The sequence below is a fragment of the Rhinoderma darwinii genome, chromosome 13 (assembly GCF_050947455.1).
Source record: "Rhinoderma darwinii isolate aRhiDar2 chromosome 13, aRhiDar2.hap1, whole genome shotgun sequence".
NCBI classification, from domain to species: domain Eukaryota; kingdom Metazoa; phylum Chordata; class Amphibia; order Anura; family Rhinodermatidae; genus Rhinoderma; species Rhinoderma darwinii.
In genome coordinates, this window is record NC_134699.1 from 40,627,945 (window position 1) to 40,650,564 (window position 22,620).

General features: G+C 41.2%; 1 protein-coding gene across 1 annotated transcript in view; it reads right to left on the reverse strand.

Moving 5' to 3' along the window:
* The window catches only part of KIAA1755 (KIAA1755 ortholog), a 45,397-nt gene extending 26,069 nt beyond the window's left edge, over positions 1-19,328 (reverse strand). The window contains exons 1-8 of the mRNA XM_075846805.1: positions 17,981-19,328; positions 11,370-11,567; positions 10,268-10,391; positions 8,459-8,552; positions 3,613-3,699; positions 3,221-3,337; positions 1,936-2,034; positions 1,694-1,842 (exon numbers count right to left, since the gene is read on the reverse strand). Coding sequence (XP_075702920.1) covers positions 1,694-1,842; positions 1,936-2,034; positions 3,221-3,337; positions 3,613-3,699; positions 8,459-8,552; positions 10,268-10,391; positions 11,370-11,567; positions 17,981-18,770 — 1,658 coding nt within the window. The 5' untranslated portion in view covers positions 18,771-19,328. The remainder of the gene's footprint in view (positions 1-1,693; positions 1,843-1,935; positions 2,035-3,220; positions 3,338-3,612; positions 3,700-8,458; positions 8,553-10,267; positions 10,392-11,369; positions 11,568-17,980) is intronic.
* Positions 19,329-22,620: the final 3,292 nt, after the last annotated feature.

The following is a 22,620-nucleotide window of genomic DNA, read 5'->3' on the forward strand; positions in this document are numbered from 1 at the left end:
CATAAGAAAACACTAGTATTATAAATGGTACATGGTACGTGAGGGGCGCTGTTACAAATTTTGTATTGGGAGCCTCAAATTATGACTCAAAGCACACAGCACAAATCTGACATCACACCAGGAAGATCACAACCACTAATTAAACATGGAGAATGATAATATTCATATACAAAAAACAGCAAAGGGAAGGGAAATGAACCAAAATACGTAGATTATACACATTTGTGTCTGCACTGCTTCTATAGGTTCCTACGGAGCGATTGTGGTTTTTCTTTTTTGCACATGTTGTCTCACAGAGCTGAACTAGTCATTTTTTGGACTGATTTAATCCTTTACAAGAATGCAGCCTTCCACTTCACAATTAACCTTGGGATGTTTGATGTGTCTCATAGACATCAATAGCTCCTGACAATTGCATAGGCTGCATTTTGATGACCCGCAGTTCCACTATAAATAGCAGCTGTGACTGTACGTCCATGACAACCAGCTGTTAAATACCTCCAGTTCCAATAAAGACCAAATGATTGTGAAAACTGAACCAACTAGAAAAATACGAATTTCTAGTTTTATGAAATTCTGATATTTTGCTTTAGAACAAAACTGAAATTCTTTCGCTTATTGCTAGTATACTGATTAAATTGGTACCTCAGGTTCCTAATATTAGGTAAAGACTAAGACTGTACTCGTGAGCAGGCACTGTATTATAGAAGGCATCGTCGCACGTTTAGTTTTTTTTCAGAACCCCTGTTTTGGCTCAAAGAAAATATTTTTCGTGGGCACAAACTGTGAAACATCTGTGACATATAATTTTCTCAGTCTGTAACTATCACTCTCTGGTTCCTCCTTATGGTGTTGAGTGCATCAAGCAGTAGTAGCTTCCTACTTTATTAATGTATGCCAGTGTTTTCCAAATTGTGTCCCTCTGGCTGTTGTGAAACTACAACTCCCACCATGCCTTGAAAGCTGCAAGTCATGGAACCCCAAGTAATTATGGTTTTGGTGGGGCTAGTGTTAAAGGAATGTATTATCAGAAAATACATGATAAAACATATTTAATTGAGGCTTTTATTACAAACCTATTTGAAAAATAAAAAAATGAATATTTTTTTATTTGACTATACATGTAAAAAAAAAATCCAGTTTTCACACTGGCCACTGTAGCACACACAATAAGTTTACATTTTCTGCAGGTCACTAGTGAGCTTTTTTGTGTAGACTGGGACAAGGTCGTCAGTGTCATCTCATTAATATTAGAGAGCAGGTTATGTGATGACCGTTGATTGCTCTATTGTTCTGCTGAAGGCCTAGATAAGGCAGGAAAGAACACACAAATAATGCTCTGTATGCATCTCCCCTGCAACTCCTTAGGCCCAGGGTGAGGGGCTGTCTTCCTGGAGACTGTGTTAACCTATGGACACTTTTCTGTCCTTTAACTTCCATTAATTCCAAATAACATAAAGAACACACACCCTGCTGCACTGCTTATTCAGACAATAAAAGAAGTGTGTGTATCCAATATGGCCACCCAGGGAAGTTTTTAAAAATAAAAAATAAATAGCTGCAACATTTTAAAAAACATATTTATCTTCTAAAAACTTCTAATTAATGAAATTAAAATGAAATACATGAGACATTCCCTTTAAGTACTATCTTTATACAAGCACAATAATAAAATTGGTTGATTTAGCGTTACCTGACATCCTGAGAGCAGTAAAAACGAGTTGCCTCCTTGCGAAGTCTGGCCAGTGTTGTCCCTCCTTCTCGTTGTAAGGAAACTAAACGAGAGTCACTTAAAACCACTTTCATCAGCTCCCGGTACTGACCCATTTTCTCCTCTGCTTCCTATGAAGATATAACAAAAATGTTTGTTCTGCAGGTCCAAGCCATAATGTCATCTCACAATCACAACTGATTTCTTCAGGACAAGACCATTACCTTTGAATCCTGCAGTGTGCTGCCTTCACCCAACTCTTGAATGGCATGCTGCAGTAAGTCAGAGGCTTTTCGGAGGTCGGCTGAGAAAGCGTCAAGCTTCTGAAATACCCAAAAAATTTCTATGAGGAAACAGAATTGCAGACTTGACAAAGTTGAGAGTTTTCACATTTACTTATAATTTAAAAAACTATTAAACTAACTAAAATATTGTGAAAAAGCGACCAAAACTGGCTTCTCTAGAAAATTTGTATACATTTCTAAATTGTTAATTAAATTTAAAAATAAAGCTGCACAGTACGTGCTTTCTGCCATGAGGCCTCTTTTTTATTTTTAAATGAGGGTATGCATAAAAGCCCAATCCCACAATAGTTTCTACATACATATAGATTAATATATGCAGTATCTACATTTATTTCACCTCTTTGAAGTGTATTCCAAGAGATTAAAGGACTCTGGTTCAGTACATGTAGCTTGATACATAAACTGTCAGAAAAGTTCTATATACTATACAGAAGACTGCCTCTCAATGCAGCAGTGGCATGATGATGACCCTCCAACAAGAGGTAGGAGAAAACAGCATAAGAAATCATGAAGCATGAGGATAAATATAATGTTTTTACTACTTGATATTTAAAATAGCAAGTCTAAAAGTAGTATGATTTATCTAGTGCAAGATGACTAATTTCAAATTAATCTCAATTTATTTACTTAATAGGGTTATCTCACCATGACCATGTGTTCTTGAAATGAAGCAGGCCCAAAAAGCAGTTAATCACTGCAGGACCGGCCTCCGAAACCCTCGGTGATCAACTGTAATCACCAGGGGTTGATATATAGTTTTGTGGGAAAAGATTCAGGTTAACTTGTAAGTTATTGGTTTAAATCCCTGCTCACTGTGGGCTAAAGAGTCCAGCAGGCGGTATCAACAATTGATTGACAACTTTCCCTGCATATAGAAATAGCGACCAATCACAGAGTGAGACCACCCACTGGACTCTTTATCTCACAGTGAGCAGGGATTTCAGTCAATAAATGCCAGGCTAAATCTTTTTCTACAAAACGATATATCATCTGCTCAGCTCCTCCTGCGTCATAATATGCTGTCTGCAAATTGGACAGCATGTTTGACATAACAGGATCTCCTGTGTATAAATTTATTGACACACACAGGAGAGATTAACTGGAGAACTCAATGGCTTGTCATGCTCCAAAACATACATAAGATGCAGGATGAGATGCTACAAAAGAAAGCTGCAACTTTTTTATTGTTAGCAGGCAGTGGCACCTGATAAAATTGGACCCACTCGCTGTGGCAGTAGGGGTAGGTGCCTCCAAGGTCCCAGGTCAGCTGTCCATTATCCACATATCTGCCCAGAGATTTCAATGAAGTAAGGACTTCCACCTACAAGTACAAATATAGAGAACGAACAGCCCCTTGTCAGAATAAAATAACTATTTATTACATAAATACAACCTAAACCAAGTAACAGACTGGCTCAAAGGGGTCGTATGAGACTAAAAAGAAAACATGGCTGTGTTGCAGAAACAGCGCCACTCTGTCCATTAGCCGTTTCTGGTATTGAAGCTCAGAACCATATAACAATCGCCTTTTCTAAATGTATCAGATCAGAATGCAAAGGTATAGAAAAGGCCAAAATAAGGACAATAAGGACTTACCTGTAGTCCAGATATCCTGTCCAGCTGTGGAGCTGCTTCTTTTTCAACTAGAATGATAGTGCTCTGGATAGAACCAGGAGAGGAAGCCTGAAGAGTAAATGCAGACAGTCAGGATAACGCTATATTATTTAGTTTGCTTTGTCTTCTCTTAATAGACTGCAACCTTCATTGGGTAATGCACGGGCTTCTTCTATCTCAATTATCTCAAAAGCTATTTAATGGGCTGCATGGGCTATTCCCTCATTAATCCATCATCAATTAAGCAGGTAAAAGGTCTGGAGTTGATTCCAGGTGTGGAATTTGCATTTGGAAGCTGTTGCTGTGAACCCACAACATGAGGTCAAAGAAGCTCTGAATGCAGGTGAAACAGACCATCGTTAGGCTGAAAAAAATTAAGAAATCCATCAGAGAGATAGCAAAAATGTTAGGAGTGGCCAAATCAACAGTTTGGTACATTCTTGAAAAAAAAGGAGCGCACTGGTGATCTCGCGAACTCCAAAAGGCCTGGACGTCCAAGGAAGACAACAGTGGGGGATGATCGCAAAATCCTTTCCACGGTGAAGAAAAACCCCTCTACAACATCTACCCAAGTGAAGAACACTCTCCTGGAAGTAGGTGTATCAGTATCTAAGTCTGCCATAAAGAGAAGACTTCATGAGAGCAAATACAAAGGGTTGACCACAAGGTGCAAACCATTAATCAGCCTCAAAAATAGAAAGGCCAGATTAGACTTTGCCAAACAACATGTAAAGAAGCCGCCCAGTTCTGGAACAGCATTCTTTGGACAGATGAAACTAAGATCAACCTGTACCAGAATGATAGGAGGAGGAAAGTATGAAGAATTCTTGGAACGGCTCATGACACAAAGCACACCACATCCTCTGTAAAACATGGTGGAGGCAGTGTGATGGCATGGGCATGCATGTGATAGCATGGTGGAGGCAGTGTGATGGCATGGGCATGCATGGCTGCCAAAGGCATTGGGTCACTAGTGTTTATTGATGATGTGACTGAAGACAGAAGCAGCCGGATGAATTCTGAAGTGTTCAGGGATATACTTTCTGCTCAGATTCACCTAAATGCAGCAAGGTTATTGGACGTCGCTTCACAGTACAGATGGACAATGACCCAAAATATACTGTGAAAAGCAACCCAGGAGTTTTTTAAGGCAAAGAAGTGGAATATTCTGCAATAGCCGAGTCAATAACCAGATCTCAACCCGATCGAGCTGCATTTCACTTGCTTAAGACAAAACTTAAAGAGGCTCTGTCACCAGATTTTCAAACCCTTATCTCGTATTGCAGCAGATCGGCGCTGCAATGTAGATTACAGTAAAGTTTTTTTTTTTTTTTTAAACGAGCATTTTTGGTCAAGTTATGACCATTTTTATATTTATGCAAATGAGCCTTTCTTAAGTACAACTGGGCGTGTTTATAGTTATGTCCAAGTGGGCGTGTATTGTGTGTGTAACATCTGGGCGTTTTTACTTGTTTTACTAGCTGGGCGTTGTGAATAGAAGTGTATGATGCTGACGAATCAGCATCATCCACTTCTCTTCGTTAACACCCAGCTTCTGGCAGTGCACAGACACACAGCGTGTTCTCGAGAGATCACGCTGTGACGTCACTTCCTGCCCCAGGTCCTGCATCGTGTCGGACGAGCGAGGACACATCGGCACCAGGCGACAGAGGCTACATCGACTTACCTGCAAACGCCGATGCTGCTGCAGAATCAACTGTAGCCTCTGTTGCCTGGTGCCGATGTGTCCTCGCTCGTCCGACACGATGCAGGTAATGGGGCAGGAAGTGACGTCACAACGTGATCTCTCGAGAACACGCTGTGTGTCTGTGCACTGCCAGAAGCTGGGTGTTAACGAAGAGAAGTGGATGATGCTGATTCGTCAGCATCATACACTTCTATTCACAACGCCCAGCTAGTAAAACAAGTAAAAATGCCCAGATGTACACACACAATACACGCCCACTTGGACATAACTTTAAACACGCCCAGTTGTACTTAAGAAAGGCTCATTTGCATAAATATAAAAATGGTCATAACTTGGCCAAAAATGCTCGTTTTTTAAAAAAAAAAAAACGTTACTGTAATCTACATTGCAGCGCCGATCTGCTGCAATAGGAGATAGGGGTTTGAAAATCTGGTGACAGAGCCTCTTTAAGGCAGAAAGACCCATAAACAAGCAACAACTGAAGACGCTGCGGTAAAGGCCGGGCAGAGCATCACAAACGGGGAAACCCAGCGTTTGGTGATGTCCATGGGTTCCAGACTCCAGGCCGTCATTGCCGGCAAAGGATTCTCTACAAAGTCTTACAAAAAAAAAACATTTTATTTACGGTAATGTTAATTTATCCAATCACTTTTGAGCCCCTGAAATTAGGAGGCTGTGTAGAAAAATGGTTGTAATTCCTAAACGTTTCACAGGATATTTTTGCTCAACCCCTTGAATTAAACCTGAAAGTCTACACTTCAATTGCATCTCAGTTGTTTAATTTCAAATCCAATGTGGTGGCATGCAGAGCCCAAATCATGAAGATTGTGTCACTGTCCAAATAATTGTTAAAAGAAAAAACTGGGAATATAGAATGGAGAAACATGGCCGCACGATTTTGCAGGTGAAGGGTCGTTTTACCTGCAATAACGAGCGGCCATTAGCAGGCCATTTGAAAGCCACAAAACAAATGGTGCTGGCGCAGTTGTTGGCCAGATCGCAGCCGGATTAGGGCCACATCATGTGGCCTTACCCTTATTATTGTCGGCAGATCATTTCCCTGTTTAAAGTACATGTGGATAAACGATTATAGTAACGATCGCTTGTCCCCATACATAGCTCCTTGTGAAAGGAGCAAACGAGCGTTGATGAACGAACTGTCTCGTTGACCGGGACAGGAATTGACGAAAAATACGCAGATGAATTTGCAGTGCATAAAAATTTTTAAATCTCACCCACTTTGCTGCTACTGTATTTTGCAGGGCCTTCAGGGAGAAACATAGAGATCCTGCGGCTCCATACTATGGAGCTATAGGCATTCCATGTGCCGCCATATGGTTCCTCTGTAAGGCACTATATTACAGATATGTTCACCCCAAGAATAGAAAAAATGTCTGCCTCCATATGAATTGATATTGGAGGCATACAGAGGTACAGTAGGGCTCCGTAGACCTCTGAAGGTGCCGTATTACGTGAAGTATGTATGGAGCTGAAATATGGTAGTGTGCATGACCTCAAATTGTGTTACTAAACTTTATTGGACAAAGCAGAGGTCATGCTTAAACTTCTTAATATGGTATATGTCTCAATATGACCTGCAATTCTTTTTACCTGTATTTTCAATTTTTGCAATTTTGTAAACGCATCTACAGCCAATACATCACTGTGACTGTCCACCATGTAAAAAGCCTCCACCTGACTCTCTTCAATGTTGATTTCAGATCTATATTTGGCTTCTGGTCTTTAGGCTTTGCATTTTGTCGATGTAGATCGCAGGGGTATTTGAAGCTTCAGGGCCCCACTGCACAATCTGTAACAGGCAACATGCCATTTATAATACTGATCTCTTCTTATGTGGCAGAGGGGACTTAGGGCCCCTACTGGCACCAGGGTTTGGGTGCGACTGGCACCTCTGTACCTTCTATAGCTTTTCCCCTAATGTAGATTAATTTGTGTTTTACATGCATGGTAAGGTATTGTCATACAAGATGTACTAGTAAAGTACAAAGAGCATCTCATTAAAAGTGCAAGATGAGGTTGGGAAAACAATGGACGTCACCCACTACCAATTCCTCCATTGTTGGAATCTCATTTAAATAATCTCATTCTGCAAGGATTCCTTGAAGTAACAGCTCGCTGCACCAGTGTTTAATATTAGTGTCCCCTTCCCCCATCCTATCCTGAAATTCAGAGAAGCGGTAGCACAAGTATTAAAATGCAATATTAAAAAGCAGCATGTAGATATTTGCACTTTTATATATGAGAGTGTTTATCATGGCGACACCTGGCCAGACAGGCTGATGAAAGAAGATAATTGTTCCGCATTTATCATTTACCAGGGAATTAATAGATGCAGTTTCAATATAAGTGTTTCCATCTTCTATATTTAGATTCACTCTGTACATCATTAAAGAAGCCGTCTAAACTCATTATAAAGCAGTCTCGCTTTACCAGGCAGCCTCAGCTATTACCACCTAATAAACTTTATAGAACCCTCCTGCCTAATGGTACAATTAATCCTCAAATGTCATTTTTGGGCTGGGCACCCTGAATTGAAAATATCTCCATATTAACCGCTTATGCGCTGAAGTAATCTTATGTAAGAAATGTATACAGATGGGGATTTCCAACTTCTTGTTGGCCACCCTGTAAATGGGATTGAGTAATTGGACCACTGAGAATCTTTTGGCTCAAACCACATTGCTAATGGTCTGAATCATATTGCTGTAGTGTGTTATGTGGATGAGAACATGTCTTGAACCAGCAAGACACAGCACTTGTTACCTCTGCCCTAGAGCCTTATATACACGGCCTTAATTAGGCTCCGTAAAGTTTTTAGTTGTAGAGAGTCATAATACGACACACATAGAAGTATAAGTGGCCATATTGTACCTTTGTATGGTTCTGATCTTATATGGACGACTACAGTATACGTCCTTATGAAATTGTGGCATGTTTCATCGGATGTCATATTGGAGACATATTCTCCGCTAGAAGCAATGGCATGGAGGAGCTATATGGTGGCACACAGAGTACCTATAGCTCTGTAGCTCTGAGCCATAGGTACTCAGCTGCCACCATACATGCTATGCATGAGCGCTGCAATTCTGATACACTCACTTGGGCGCACTGCAGTGCCGCGTGGAGGCATGGAGAAGGAGGGTGCTTCCTGGCATCCACTAAAAACAGCAGTCCCAGGTCTCTTATCTCCTTTCTGTAAAAAAATAATAATAATAAAGCAGTGTATCATTTTTTAATTATGAAAAGTGTTCAGCCAATATTAGGCTTCGTTCACATCTGCATCAGGGTCCCGTTCTGACGTTCCGTCGGAGCTTCCCGTCAGAACGGGATACTGACTGAAACAAACGGAAACCGTAGGTTTCCATTTGCATCAGCATTGATTTCAATGGTGACTGATCCGGTGCCAATGATTTCCGTTTGTCTCAGTTATGCAAGGGTTCCGTCATTTTGACGGAATCAATACCGCAGTTGACTACACTATTCATTCCGTCAAAACTATGGAATCCTTTCACAACTGAGACAAACGGAAATCATTTGCACCGGATCCGTCACCATTGAAATAAATGGTGATGCAAACGGAAACCTATGGTTTACGTTTGTTTCAGTCAGGGTCCCGTTCTGACGGGAAGCTCCGAAGTAACGTCAGAATGGCACTCTAACGCAGATGTGAATGAAGCCTTACTCAATTCAAAGTGATTATCCAATGACAGAGGGTGTGTCTTATAGTCTGAGGAGCGCTGGTGAAGCATACCCCCTCCCCCTGACCTGAGAGTGATCTTACCGCTGGTCAGTCAGGTCACAAGTTCAATTCTAAATAAAAACATGATTCTGCAGCCGCCCCCCCTCTGCTGGATGCCCTAGGCACTGCACCCCCAGTGCCTAGTGGCAAATACGGCCCTGCCAATACCAATGACCTTCCTTGTTTATTTTGATTACAAGATGATGTGGCTTTCAGTTGACACCTAGTGCATTTATAAAATCATTGGTATTTGGGTTTGGGTTTTTCAGTAGCCTACACTTTATTTCTGGCATACCCTATCACAAAAGTCTTAAAGGTGTTGTCCATTTAAAAACATCCATTTTTTATATACCCTATTAGGGAATTCTGAGTTAATAAAGAGAAGGGGGGGTTCTCTAATTAGGATCTTCATCTCTTGGCGCGTCTCTCTCTTTCTCCGGAGGACCTGCGTAGTGCATATGAGTAAGCACTGTGTAATGCTTAATTTCCCCTATGGTGGTGCTGCAGGCAAAATGAACACTTACTGAAAAATTACAGTTGATTGATGGGGGTCCCAGCAGGGGGAAATTTTATGATCAGCTTATTGTCAAGGAACCATTCTAACAAGTATACCTCGACCATAGACACACTGAATTCAAACAAATAGTGCTGTCTTAATAGACCCAGTCTCAAAAATATGCTTTCAGGACTCAATTAGTGCCACAAAACATATAAAAACTAATATGGAATTTCTAATGAAATTTATTTATAAAAAAAACACATTTATTGAAACCCCCTAAATCAATATGAATGATGTTCTGTGCTCTTGAAAATAACATGTAAATGTACAGTCTTGTGTGTTTATATGCAGTTTATCAACTGCACTCAAAACTTTCATACACTTGCGGTCATCCTAGTAGTAGTAGTAGAAGTAGTAGTAGTAGTAGTAGTAGTAGTAGTAGTAGTAGCAGTAGTAATAGTAGTAGTAGTAGTAGTAGTAGTAGTGGTGGTGGTGGTGTGTAGTAGTAGTAGTAGTAGTAGTAGTAGTAGTGGTGGTGGTGGTGGTGGTGGTGGTGGTGTGTAGTAGTAGTAGTAGTAGTAGTAGTAGTAGTAGTAGTAGTAGTAGTAGTAGTAGTAGTAGCAGCAGCAGTATTGTAAAAGCCAAAGATTTTGTGGATGTCATATCCTACCTGGCCACTGAAAAAAGGTAAAGGAAGAGCCGTGCCACCTCTCTTGCTGAGCACCATGTAGTATCCCACGCTGTGCTATCTGTGGTCACTTGGATTATGGCCCTGCCCAGTTTATCTCGACTTCCTAAAATTGTAATTTATAGGTTAATACACAACAAAAAAAGAAGCATTCTACAATTATCATAATCCTTAATTTCTGGATAACTCATGAACTAAACTAGGTCATTGTATGAGTAGCAAAGTAGTGTGAAAACATTATTTATAAACTAAGCCAAGTTACAGCTGCAACAACAGCATGGAAAGGATCCGTCTATTGATAAGCAAATCATTTCCACCAAAGAGTTATGGGCTCCTGCACATGTGTGTATTACGGCTCCATTCAACCTCCAAGTTGTATGAAGCTGTAATATGGTACCTTTTATAGTCTGTGCGGCTATACTGATTCTGTATGAATTAGACAGAAATACCATTGTGGCAATCCCCATTTAATATATTCTGTATTGCAGAGATATTCTTTTCTAGAAGCATCACATCCAGAGAAGAATATCTCTGTAGTATGGTTCCGTACGGAGGCATTAAACGGTGGTATACAAAGTGTCTACAGCTTTGCGCTATAGAGCCGCTATAGACTCCTTGTGCCTCTGTATAGACTTCATGCACATGGGTCTGCAGTGTGCATGAAGTCTAATAATTTGCACAATTTAGACTTTCCTATCTCCACAATAAAGCATCCGAATCTACACACAAACCAGAACATTTGTGATGAGTATATTATGCGCGTTCACACAAGTCCCCCATGAAGTTATGCTGTTTTCAATGGCTTCCACCATTGGTTGAATTGCTGGAGGCTAATATGAATGCTATTCTACAACAAGATGACGTGTCAATACAGTGCAGATCTTCTTTAGATAACTGCACTGCCAAACAGAAAAGGTCAGAAAATAATAAGGCTAAAGAAACTGGAGACCCCCATTAAACATTTGAATGACATGAGTGATGTGTGTAGATTTTTATAGTAGATCCACATATATATTTTATTGCTACTGTCCAAATGAAGAATCTACAGGAAGAGAGGACATTAGAAATCAGCAGTTGCACAAACCTGGAAGACAAGCTATTCCAGAATACAATAACTTGGCACTGAGATCCTGGCACTGGATTGGAAGATCAGTAATAGTCTCCCAAGGAATGGATCCTCTTGTTGGAGATCCTACAATGGACACCCATAGACCAGTCTTGGATGGCACCTTTTGGACAGAAGACGTCACCTCAATACCAGGATTGGTATTGGCAATTGATCCTGTTTAAAAGAAAGACAACATATTAGTTAAAAAAAAATGTTGTTCTTGTTTGAAGAACAGATGATAATGAAGTTGGAGTGTCTAATTCAGAACTCTAGCCTGAAGCTTGAACATTGAGGGCTTTGCATTAAGTCGCATGACTTACAAGCTGGGACATTGCTATTAAAAGTATGTGACACAGTGTGAACCCCAATTCCAAAAAGGAGCCTATGGTTCTGTGTGTCACAGAAATATGTTGTGCTTTTGAAGAGGGCACATGAGGTCAAAGCCTATTTTTAAATCCTGAAGAGATCTGATTCCTGAAAAAATACACAGAGCTTGTACACCGCAAGATTATTATCCTGAGCTCTTGGCAAGAGTATGAAATCAATTGAACTAAAAGTAGGCATATATTCACACATACCAATATGTGCATTTATGGATTATCCTACAGATGTGATCCGGTATATTAGGCAGAAAACCTAACTATTGCCTAAAGTGGATCTCAAGGTCCGGGATTTGAAGCAGTGTTATGAAGATTCTGACACATTTCTAGAACAGTGATTGCTTTAGCAGTTCCTTCTATGAAGACCCAAACAAACAACTCCCCAGATCTCAGCTTCTTGGATCTCTGTGAGTGTGACTGGGTAGGAGTAGGGGATTAGGGTTACATAGTTTCAAGACCTCACTCAACAACTCCCCATATCTCAGTTTTCTGGACCCCCGTTAGTGTGATATGGTAGGATTAAGGCACCGAGTTTAACTGAAATAATGGCATATAGTCCATTTAACCATTTGTCAGTGACTGAATCCCAGAGTCCACCGTTTCTTTGTAATGCAGTAGTTAATATGGGGATGGGGAGCTGAGAGTGATCTGGGGATCAGAGTATAAAGATCAAAGGCCTCTAACCAACCACTATAGCCGTCGTTCACGTTTTAATTCAATATTTGCAGGGGTCGTCTGGTTTTGAAATAATGTTTTTTTAAGTAATCTAAGAGGACTTTTTAAGTTAATAGAGGAAGATCCCCTATTCAGGACCCTCATCTATGAGCCACAGTTTAAAATAGCTACAAAGAGTATTTCTCACTCTGGAGGACCTGGCACATCCACGCATTACATTGGCAGCCCATTATTTTTCATGAAAATGGTGTAATACTTAATATTTCCTGCTGTGGCACTGCAAGAGAATTGAACAGTTGCTGCCAGGTTACTCCACAGATTACAATTTATTATTATGGGTCCTAGTAGCTGGGCTGCCTGTGGTCACCTTATCTTCTTGGGGTTCTTATAACAAAATAGGATTGTCCAAAGTGCACAACCCATTTCAGGAGTGATCAAGTGACTGTAGGCACCCTGTGGCCATGGGTATTTGGCACTGCCCTAATGCAGAATGATCAGCCTACCCCTGCTCCAGTGTAGAGGGAATTGCTTAGCATTTAATTCCATTATTAATCCCTTAAACCAAAAATAAGCCGTTTGGCTAACAGACTTATATGAAGGAAGTGATATACCCTCTATTCAAGGACTAACACCTCAGAGCTGTGGTAATGCACCATATTACTAAGGAAATTAGATTTGAATCCTTATTCTTCATGTATTTTGAAGCATATTTTAGTCCAATATTTCTTTGCACTTTCTCCCAGTAATCCCTATGAACACTATAAATCTCCTTGTATGTTATTCTTCACAGACCATATATTACATTATAACATTGAAAATGTCAACCAGTAAAACCATATATTATACCTCGTGCTCCTTAGAATTCTGTTCCACTCACATAAAGGCAGAATACCAGCATTACGTTGTGAAATCACAGGTTACAGCACTGAAGGACATGAACATTGGGTTTTAAATGACTTTTTGATAGACCCTGTGAATGACCTGCACTGAGGTTGAGTGACTACACATAATGAGAGTGATTTACTAACACTCTTCTATAGTGCAATAACTCATATGAAACAGATTAAAATTAATGTCTCTCTGATAGTGAAGGGTCACCGAACCTTTGGACCTTTCTTCAATCACTAGAATTGGGTGTCATTTAATAGAATGACTTGAGTGGCACTCTGGAGAACTAGTTAGTATTACTTTCTCAAAGGCTAATAGTTTATACATACCTTATTTATTTCCATACATAAATTCTTAAAAAGGATCTGTCATATAGAGTACAATTGAAATTATTAATAAAATATGTCCCACTGTGACTCAGAAGCCAATGACGCTGTCTAGAAATTCTGGACCTTTTTGAAAGCTGCATGAAAATGAGTGCCATCAGTAGAGTAGGTGTAGGGCTCAAAGCAATTATACCTATGATTAGGCCCATATGCCCAAAAGGGCCAGAAACCCTCCTGCTACATTAATATTGGCCCTATGACAGGGATTGCTAGTGACTGTCTCCATTAGACTTCATCTTCCCGAAAGGCCTAGAAACACTATAATGCCACACTAAAAGTTAGTGTAGTGTACTGAAGAGGATGTACCTCTTGGGTTCATAAAAAGAGTGGGTGGAAGAGGGATTGGGGGAAATCATTTCTGGGAGACTTCAGACTGACCAATAGAGGTGGACAACTTTTACAGAGTGGTACTTAAAGGGCACCTGTCACCAGCATTTCACCTATTAAACAAGCAATACCTGGTGGTAGTGGGTGAAAAATCATTTTTATGTAACCTATAATTATCTTCTGAGTAGCTCTGTAACTTTAGTATTCCGTTTTTTAGTGTTTCTGTGCCGTATGCTAATGAGCATAAGAGTCACATCTTCATTCCTCAAGCCTTTCTTAATTAACCCCGCCTCCTTACTTTTGATTGACAGCTTAGTTTTGATTGACGGCATTCAGGGTGGGCCAGTTTTTGGCGGTGGATGGGCATAAGAAGAGGAACGAACGAGCCTGCCAGATTATTACCATAAAAGGCGCAAAATGTTTGCGGACCCTTTTTTTACGGTCAGAGGAGGAGTTTAGGAGAGGGGATAACGCCAATGAACTTTTGACAGCAGCGGCCAGCGAGGGGTGAGTAGAGTTCAAAAGGTGAAATGCTGGTGACAGGTTCCCTTCAATGTTTACTTACCCAATATTTTCTCTGAAGAGGGGCCTTCATTAGAAGTGCAGAAACTGCTCAGTCATGGTGGTACAAACATAATTAACATGACATTATTTTTTTCTGTCTGATTTTTATATGAAATTGGAGGCATACGGAGGTACAATATGGCCTTATAGACTTCTACAAACGCTGTATTATGGTTGCATACAACTTGGACCTTGTATGGAGCTGTAATATGGCCATGTGTATAAACCCTTAGATTGTAAGCTATAAGGGTGCAAAGGAGCTGCAATAGAATTATATGTAAAATACTACGGAATAAAAGACAATAATAGAAATTTAGAAAATCACAACGTTGTGATGGCTTTATTTTTCTCTGTGGATTGTGCATTGACCTGACTGACATGTAAATATGTAGTGTCAGTGGTAAAGCACGGGCCGGACACAGGATGAAAGGATAGGGGTAGGCCAACATGACCATGGGTACAGGAAGGGACGGGTAAAAATTGTCCTGTGAGGAGCGGGAGGATGGAAGGGGTGGTGGCCTCATGGGGGGAGAGGTTAAGGGGTATATAGGGTGAGAGCAGGCATCTTCGTGCCATTACGGAGCAGACATCCTTTAGCTTTTGTCCTGCCCTCCCTCCCTATTTTTTCCATGCTTATGTTGTTGGTTTTGTGGTGACCTTGTTGGTGCGGAGTCACGGTGGCATTGTGGCGGATTGAGTTGGTGGTAAATTGATGTGGGGGGATTCATCCTAGGTAAGGTCCCTAACAATTTATACAATTGCTCATTGGTATGGGCTTATTTTGGGCTCTTGCTGGGTGATGTCCCGGGGAGTGGTTTGCATCCTTGGCAAGCCAACTGCGGATTAGAACGGTGCCCCTGAGCCTGTAGGGAGACGGCTGGGGCAAAATATTTATATAGGTGGGCAGTTTGGCGACAGATTTGTAGCTCCCTTCCTCGTTATGTTTTAGCTATATAATATTGTTTATGTTTATGTATATGTGTTAATAAAATGGCTGCTGTGGCCGAATTTATCCAACCCACTGTCTTGGTGTGTTTATTGGGTGGGTAAGGGGAGGGAACAAGGAAGGGCTGCATTTTTAGCTAGGGGGGGGGGGGGTAAGAAAAAGATAGAAATAATAATAATGGACGAGCTCGGTAATCCCATGGTCAAGCAAAATGTAAAAAAATAATCTAAAAAAATAGACACTGACATTTTATAATTGGATATGTTGAAATTACCTGTCACTAATGTAGGTGAGAATGTGTGAATTTCTCTCAAATGTTAAAAAATAACAAAAATCTAAAAAACAAAGACCAGGACACATTATTATTGCTACTGTGAGAGACAGCCTGGATTCATGTGCTTCAATATTCAAACATAGTGATGTCATCAGGATGACACAATGCAGAGAGCAGGCCCATACCTGTCTTGAAGGGAGTTCAGCCTCAAAAAAAATATATATCACAGCTTCGGAGGAGGGGATATAACCCTTTACTAGACTTAAAGAGGCTCTGTCACCAGATTTTGCAACCCCTATCTGCTATTGCAGAAGATAGGCGCTGCAATGTAGATTACAGTAACGTTTTTATTTTTAAAAAACGAGCATTTTTGGCCAAGTTATGACCATTTTCGTATTTATGTAAATGAGGCTTGCAAAAGTACAACTGGGCGTGTTGAAAAGTAAAAGTACAACTGGGCGTGTATTATGTGTGTACATCGGGGCGTGTTTACTACTTTTACTAGCTGGGCGTTGTGTATAGAAGTATCATCCACTTCTCTTCACAACGCCCAGCTTCTGGCAGTGCAGACACAGCCGTGTTCTCCAGAGATCACGCTGTGTCGTCACTCACAGGTCCTGCATCGTGTCAGACGAGCGAGGACACATCGGCACCAGAGGCTACAGATGATTCTGCAGCAGCATCGGCGTTTGCAGGTAAGTCGATGTAGCTACTTACCTGCAAATGCTGATGCTGCTGCAGAATCAACTGTAGCCTCTGGTGCCGACACGATGCAGGACCTGTGAGTGACGTCACAGTGCTGCACTGCCAGAAGCTGGGCGTTGTGAAGAGAAGTGGATGATACTTCTCATCAGAACGCCCAGCTAGTAAAAGTAGTAAAAACGCCCCGATGTACGCACATAATACACGCCCAGTTGTACTTTTACTTTTCAACACGCCCAGTTGTACTTTTACTTTTAAACACACCCACTTGGACTTTTGCGAGCCTCATTTGCATAAATACGAAAATGGTCATAACTTGGCCAAAAATGCTCGTTTTTTAAAAATAAAAACGTTACTGTAATCTACATTGCAGCGCCTATCTGCTGCAATAGCAGATAGGGGTTGCAAAATCTGGTGACAGAGCCTCTTTAACTATAGGATTCTCCCCACGTTAAATAAAACAGATGCATACGTGTTTTCCTGGTCTTTCCCTGGGTCTCTGGATATTGTCTTTGCTATGACATCAGGAGGTATATCCAGATAATGCCACTCATAAAGTGGTCAACCTGTGTGTATGGTTGGTGAAAAACTTTTGAGCTGTCAGAAACATGTGGTTGACACATTAGTTATTGATGTACTATTTAAGGACTGCATGAATGGCTGATCTGCAGCTATGGTATCGCCATGGTCTTTATGAATGCAAACACAAGGTTGTCAAAGGCATCACAACTTAAAAGAAGTTTAACTATAACTCAAGTATGAGGTTGGCCCTATACTGGCCATGCTTATATACAACAAATAAAAGGAAATATCAACACATCATAAAATTTAACTAAATCATGATCTTCAGGATAGCCCATTTTTAACGTGCCAAAACTGATAAGCCAACCCTGATAACTCATTAACCCTCTAAAAAGATACAGACATAGAATACTGGCTATATACACACAGTAAAGACCATATCTAACTACTACTGCTAGCCGTATGCACTGAAATGATGTATCAGACTAGTCATAGTAATTCCGAAATATTAAAATCCAGCAGCCAGACAAGTAAAGTACTCAAACATTTCCAACTGGTACCTAACTTTATGGATTGTTTTCTAATGACGTCTATGAAGCTCTTGCCCCAGAATGTATCCTGGATTGGCCCAATTAAATCTTGCAATATTTTGCCCACGCCTAATATATTGACACCATCTGAATCACGCCTGGTAGAAATGGAAGCAATTTGACAATATTTGCGCCCTGCATCTATTTAGTACAACATTTCCATAACTGTAGGCGTTATTATGATAATAATATACTAAGCTATTGATGTGATTCGAAATAAAGTCTTATATGTTCACCAAAGGTTAAACTACATTTCAAATACAGATAAAATATACGTGTTAGAGCCTTACACATTCTACCTATAATAGAACCTTTTCATCCTCTTACTGATACCTTTTCCAGAGAACTTAGCCCGGCTAAGTCTAGGAGAGCAGACCGCAGACACCCTTCTCCAGGTTCCACCATACTGATTTGAGCTGTTATCCATGGCAAGGCCATCTCCTGATGATGAGGAACCACGCTGTCCTTTTAGAAAGGAGAACCTGTGTACAAGGGATGGAGAAGAAGAGTCTGAGCCAGGTGAAGGAGTCACTTTAGGATTTCTTGAAGTACCTGGTATTTGTATATCTCCAGATTTTGAGTCTGTTTTGCCAGGGAAAAGCCAGGAAGAAGATGTTTGGTTTTGAGTTTTACGACGGGAACAAATAGGACTTTCTAAGGCAGCAAATGTGCTGGACCTACTACCTGTTTCTTCGAAAATCTCAGCCATAGGAGCTGAGATGAATTTGATTGGATTTTTAAGAGCTGCAAGGTATGACTGACGGAAGCGACACTTTGTTTCCTTGACATTCAAATCTTTGTTGAGTTTTCTCCTAAGGCATGGGGTACACACTCCTTCCTCACTGGTCTGAGTTCTCCCACACACCCACTTATTATTAGAAACACTTGAAATAGGATCTCCGTTGACTTTTGGAACCCTGGTAGAATCCCCCATTTCCTGGTGGCAAGAAATGGAGGGTTTATTTTCTGCTGTGACAGCAGTTTCTAAAAGGTCCACATAGTCCCCTTCCAGATCTTTGTCTGCTGTATCCTCCAAGAGTGGTGTCATCAGATCGCTGGTCTGGCCAAGGAGGGCTTCAAGCTTCAAAAAGTCTTTAAAGGAATTTGAGGGTTTTTTCTGCATGGACCTTGGAGTCACATCCGTCTTGTATATCCACTGTATTTCCAAGGAGGAATGACACAATTGACATGGTCCTATTTTTTTAAATGTGAGATTAGGTAGTGGTTGGTTATTTGTAAAGCAATCTATCCAAAGAAACGGGGCAAAGTCGATAACATCATTTTAGGTATATACTTTCACAATTCCATTTCAATTTGGTGCTGTAGTTAGGTTCATTTATGGTTTTCCAGTTTTCATCAGTTGACCGGTGTCTACAGGAATGTGGCCACACCAGGCAGTCAGAAATTCAATTAAAGGAAATTTCTGCTTGAATGGAAAAATCTGTGTCACTGTTTAAATGTCAATGTACTAATGAACAGCCTGATCCTGTCATGGCCTCTTAACATCCTCAAGCAATTCCCAAGAAGATGGGGCAGAGTCAGCGTTCCAGTACATGTCTCCTGCTATGAGTCCATATGGGGACCAGCCATGCTGCGACCACCAAGCACTTAGTATGGAGGCTGCAATTAAACAGTACATTAAGCAGCCTTGTAATCACTCCGAAATGAAGCAACACGACCACTTCCAAGAGACCTGCCGAAAGAATATAAATTGAATTAAGAATATGCTTTATGAATATAAGATTTGCTCAAGTACAAGGGAATAGTCTACAATAAATAATTGCGTAGGCAACAACCCTTGCAATATGTTTACATTTTCCTGTGTGCATTGTCCTATTTTTCATGGTGAGGGAAAAATAAATGTTTGTTTAGCAGAAGTTCATTGGCATTTATCCACCTAAAGAGAGATGAATGAAGCAGATTACTAAGCACATGCTGCAAGGATACAAAGATGTTTTATTAACACGATGGGATTTCTATGATCCTTCAGAAAAAGCATAATTATGGTGTGTCAAATTATCACTTCTATTAGGAGGAATTTATTTCATATTATTTGTAAAGCTCCAACATATTATGCAGCGCTGTATACAGAATATATTGCCTCATGTTGGTTCCTGTCACCTCTGGACCTAAGAATCTAATAACCACATCGCTGCAACCACGATGGCCTTAGGGATGTGCAACCCGTGCTTTACTGCTGAAGTGGACACCCGGGGCTTGCACCACTGACTCGGCTGTCCATGGGATGTAGTATCCTTACCCTTAGGCAAGCATCTGCCATGATTTGGGCACCATATGGCAATGTTATTTGGGCACTGTATGGCAATGCTATTTGGGCACCGTATGGCAATGTTATCTGGGCACCATATGGCTGGTCTGTATGGTTATTTGTACACTATATGATTGTATTATTTGGGCACTATAAGGAGGGAGGTTAATCAAAGAAGGTAGTGCACAGGCCACCATCCAGACTAAGTCCTGCCCTGAACATAATACACTGATCATATGAAGCCAACTAACCTATCAGTATAAAATCTCCATTGTGGAAGGAAACTAGAATAGCAACATAGAATATAGAGAATGCATAAAGATGTTGACCTGTTCGGATTCTAGTGCCAACACATAAGGCCTCATGCAAACCGCTGACTGCTGCGGGCCGCATTTTCGTGCCGTGCTCCCTTACAAAGTATGGAAGCATGGCCCATTAAAATCGAAAAGTAGGACATGCTCCATAATTCTCGGCACGGTTCTACGGCACGGACACCCTTCGGAAAGGTGTCCACAGCCAATAAAACCGGGCTGGACCGTAATTGCGGAACGTATTGAGATTTTTTACGGTCGTGTGCATGGGGCCTAACAGTACCTGACACTAAACCACATGTAAACACAGAGCAGATGTGTATGCAGGTAATATTTTTAGGCGTAAAAGCTTATAAAGTTAAATCAGCAGATCACATGCAGCGTCTACATTTGCAATACTAAATATAGTAAAATACGGAGATGTTGGGAACCTTAGTTGCTATTGTTATTTAACGTGTGGTTGTTGGAATCTGTGTTTGTATCCAATCCATCTTGTTGACTGTATGTGCACAAACATGTTCCCCCCAACAACTTCAGCGCCGATCCACAAAAGCTGCCATGCTGCAAGTTTTATGTGCCTAATCGTATAGAACCCCTATAAGTTTCCCAGTCACAGGTGGATTGTACAGCTAAGGCCGCCCTGTAATAGGAGCAGTATATTCTGATTCCCCATTACGGCTGACAATGCAACCCAATGCATTCTGGGAAAGTAGCCTTGAAGTGTAAGACAAACTACACAGAATGAAAGGAGGGAAACGCACGCAAAACCCAGTGTGCATGTGGTGATGAGCGACATCTCACGTCACCCGGTCTACATCTAATGAAGCATGAGAAGTACATAATACCTTCCAGTGATGGGTGCCTGCGGGAGCCTGCAACAAAACTTCTTGCCTTCACTTCTCAGGAGGGGCTGCCAGCTCTAACTTGCTTCCTTCATACCTCCAGTCACCAAGCTGTTCCTGCCACAAAAAGGGAACAAGGAGACAAACCCACGGCACCTACAGTCAACCAAGCCTCCCCTTGAAGGACCCCCTCCCTGTGCCTTCCATTGATGTGATTGGAGGGCTGTGTTCCGAATTTAGCTGCACCAAAGACAGAGGAATGTGGAGACAGAGCCTGGTGTCAGTCTGTCAGACTTTAATAGAAGCCCCCTCCCTTCCCCCCACTGCTTGCTGGCACTGATCACAAGCTAACAGTTGTATCAACAGTCACCTGCTGAGACTTGTACCCATTCACACACCCTCAGATTAGAGTAAAAAGTAACTGATGGGCTGGACTGTGGACTGTAGCTTGTGGACTCTCTGCAGAATAACCTTCTCTTCCTTTACATGCTCTTTGTTGTGGCAGCAGAGATATTACATTCTATGTACAGATGTAGCAGAGCTGAATGCATTAAGGCCTCATGCACACGACCATAGCCATGTGCACGGCCGTGATTTTCGGGTCAGCTGCCAGCGGACTGTCAGCCGCGAGCCGCCCGCAAATCGCGGGTTGTGCACATGGCCGCGGCCATTATTTTCTATGAGCCTGGACCGCAGAACACGGCAGTAATAAGACATGCCCGTTCTTTCTGTGGTCCGGGCTCCGGGGCCATGCACGGACCATGAAAACCACGGTCGTGTGCATGGCCCCATAGGAATGAATGGGGCCGCAATTCTCCCGTGGATTTTCAGGGGAATTGCGGCCGCAAAAGCACGTTCGTGTGCATGGAGCCTAACTCTGAAGCTGCTTTGGTATTATATTATGATCTTAGATAAAGCAATCCTATGTAAAACCACAGATAACAGATTGTGATTTCACCATGAGTTACGCCAAATTACAGACTGATCTCTGCTACATCTAAACAGGGTTCTGACATGATGCGCATCTATGGAATGTTTATATATAACCTATAAAGCACAGTATATGTGCTCCAGCAGCAGTTTCACTATAACATTTAGCCTTCAGACAAGTGTGTTGACAGACCCAGGAGCGCTTTATTGGGCATCGCCTGTGACAGGTCTGTGCTAAGATGTTGTAAGGCCATGAGAACAAACAGTGATAAAACTAAACTACTCGTCCTGGAGTAATTTTCTTGTTTGTTGTCACAAGTGAAAAAAAACATTAAGGTTAGTGCTAGATCACGAATGCAGATATTCATACTAGCGAAGTTGTGGCCCATAGAGAAGCATTGAGTCACATATTGTATTATTGAGGACATCATATTGGATCAGAATCAAGTTGCCCCATAAAGACTAATGCAAAAAATAATAATGTTGCCCATAACAATTTATTAGATTACATCATGTTCTAGTCTGGGTTAAAGAAGCAGACAGCAGATTGGTTATAAAGGAAGCATAACTGTCTTGCTGCTGAAACCCCCAGTGATCTCCTGTAATCTGTGCAGGAAACCC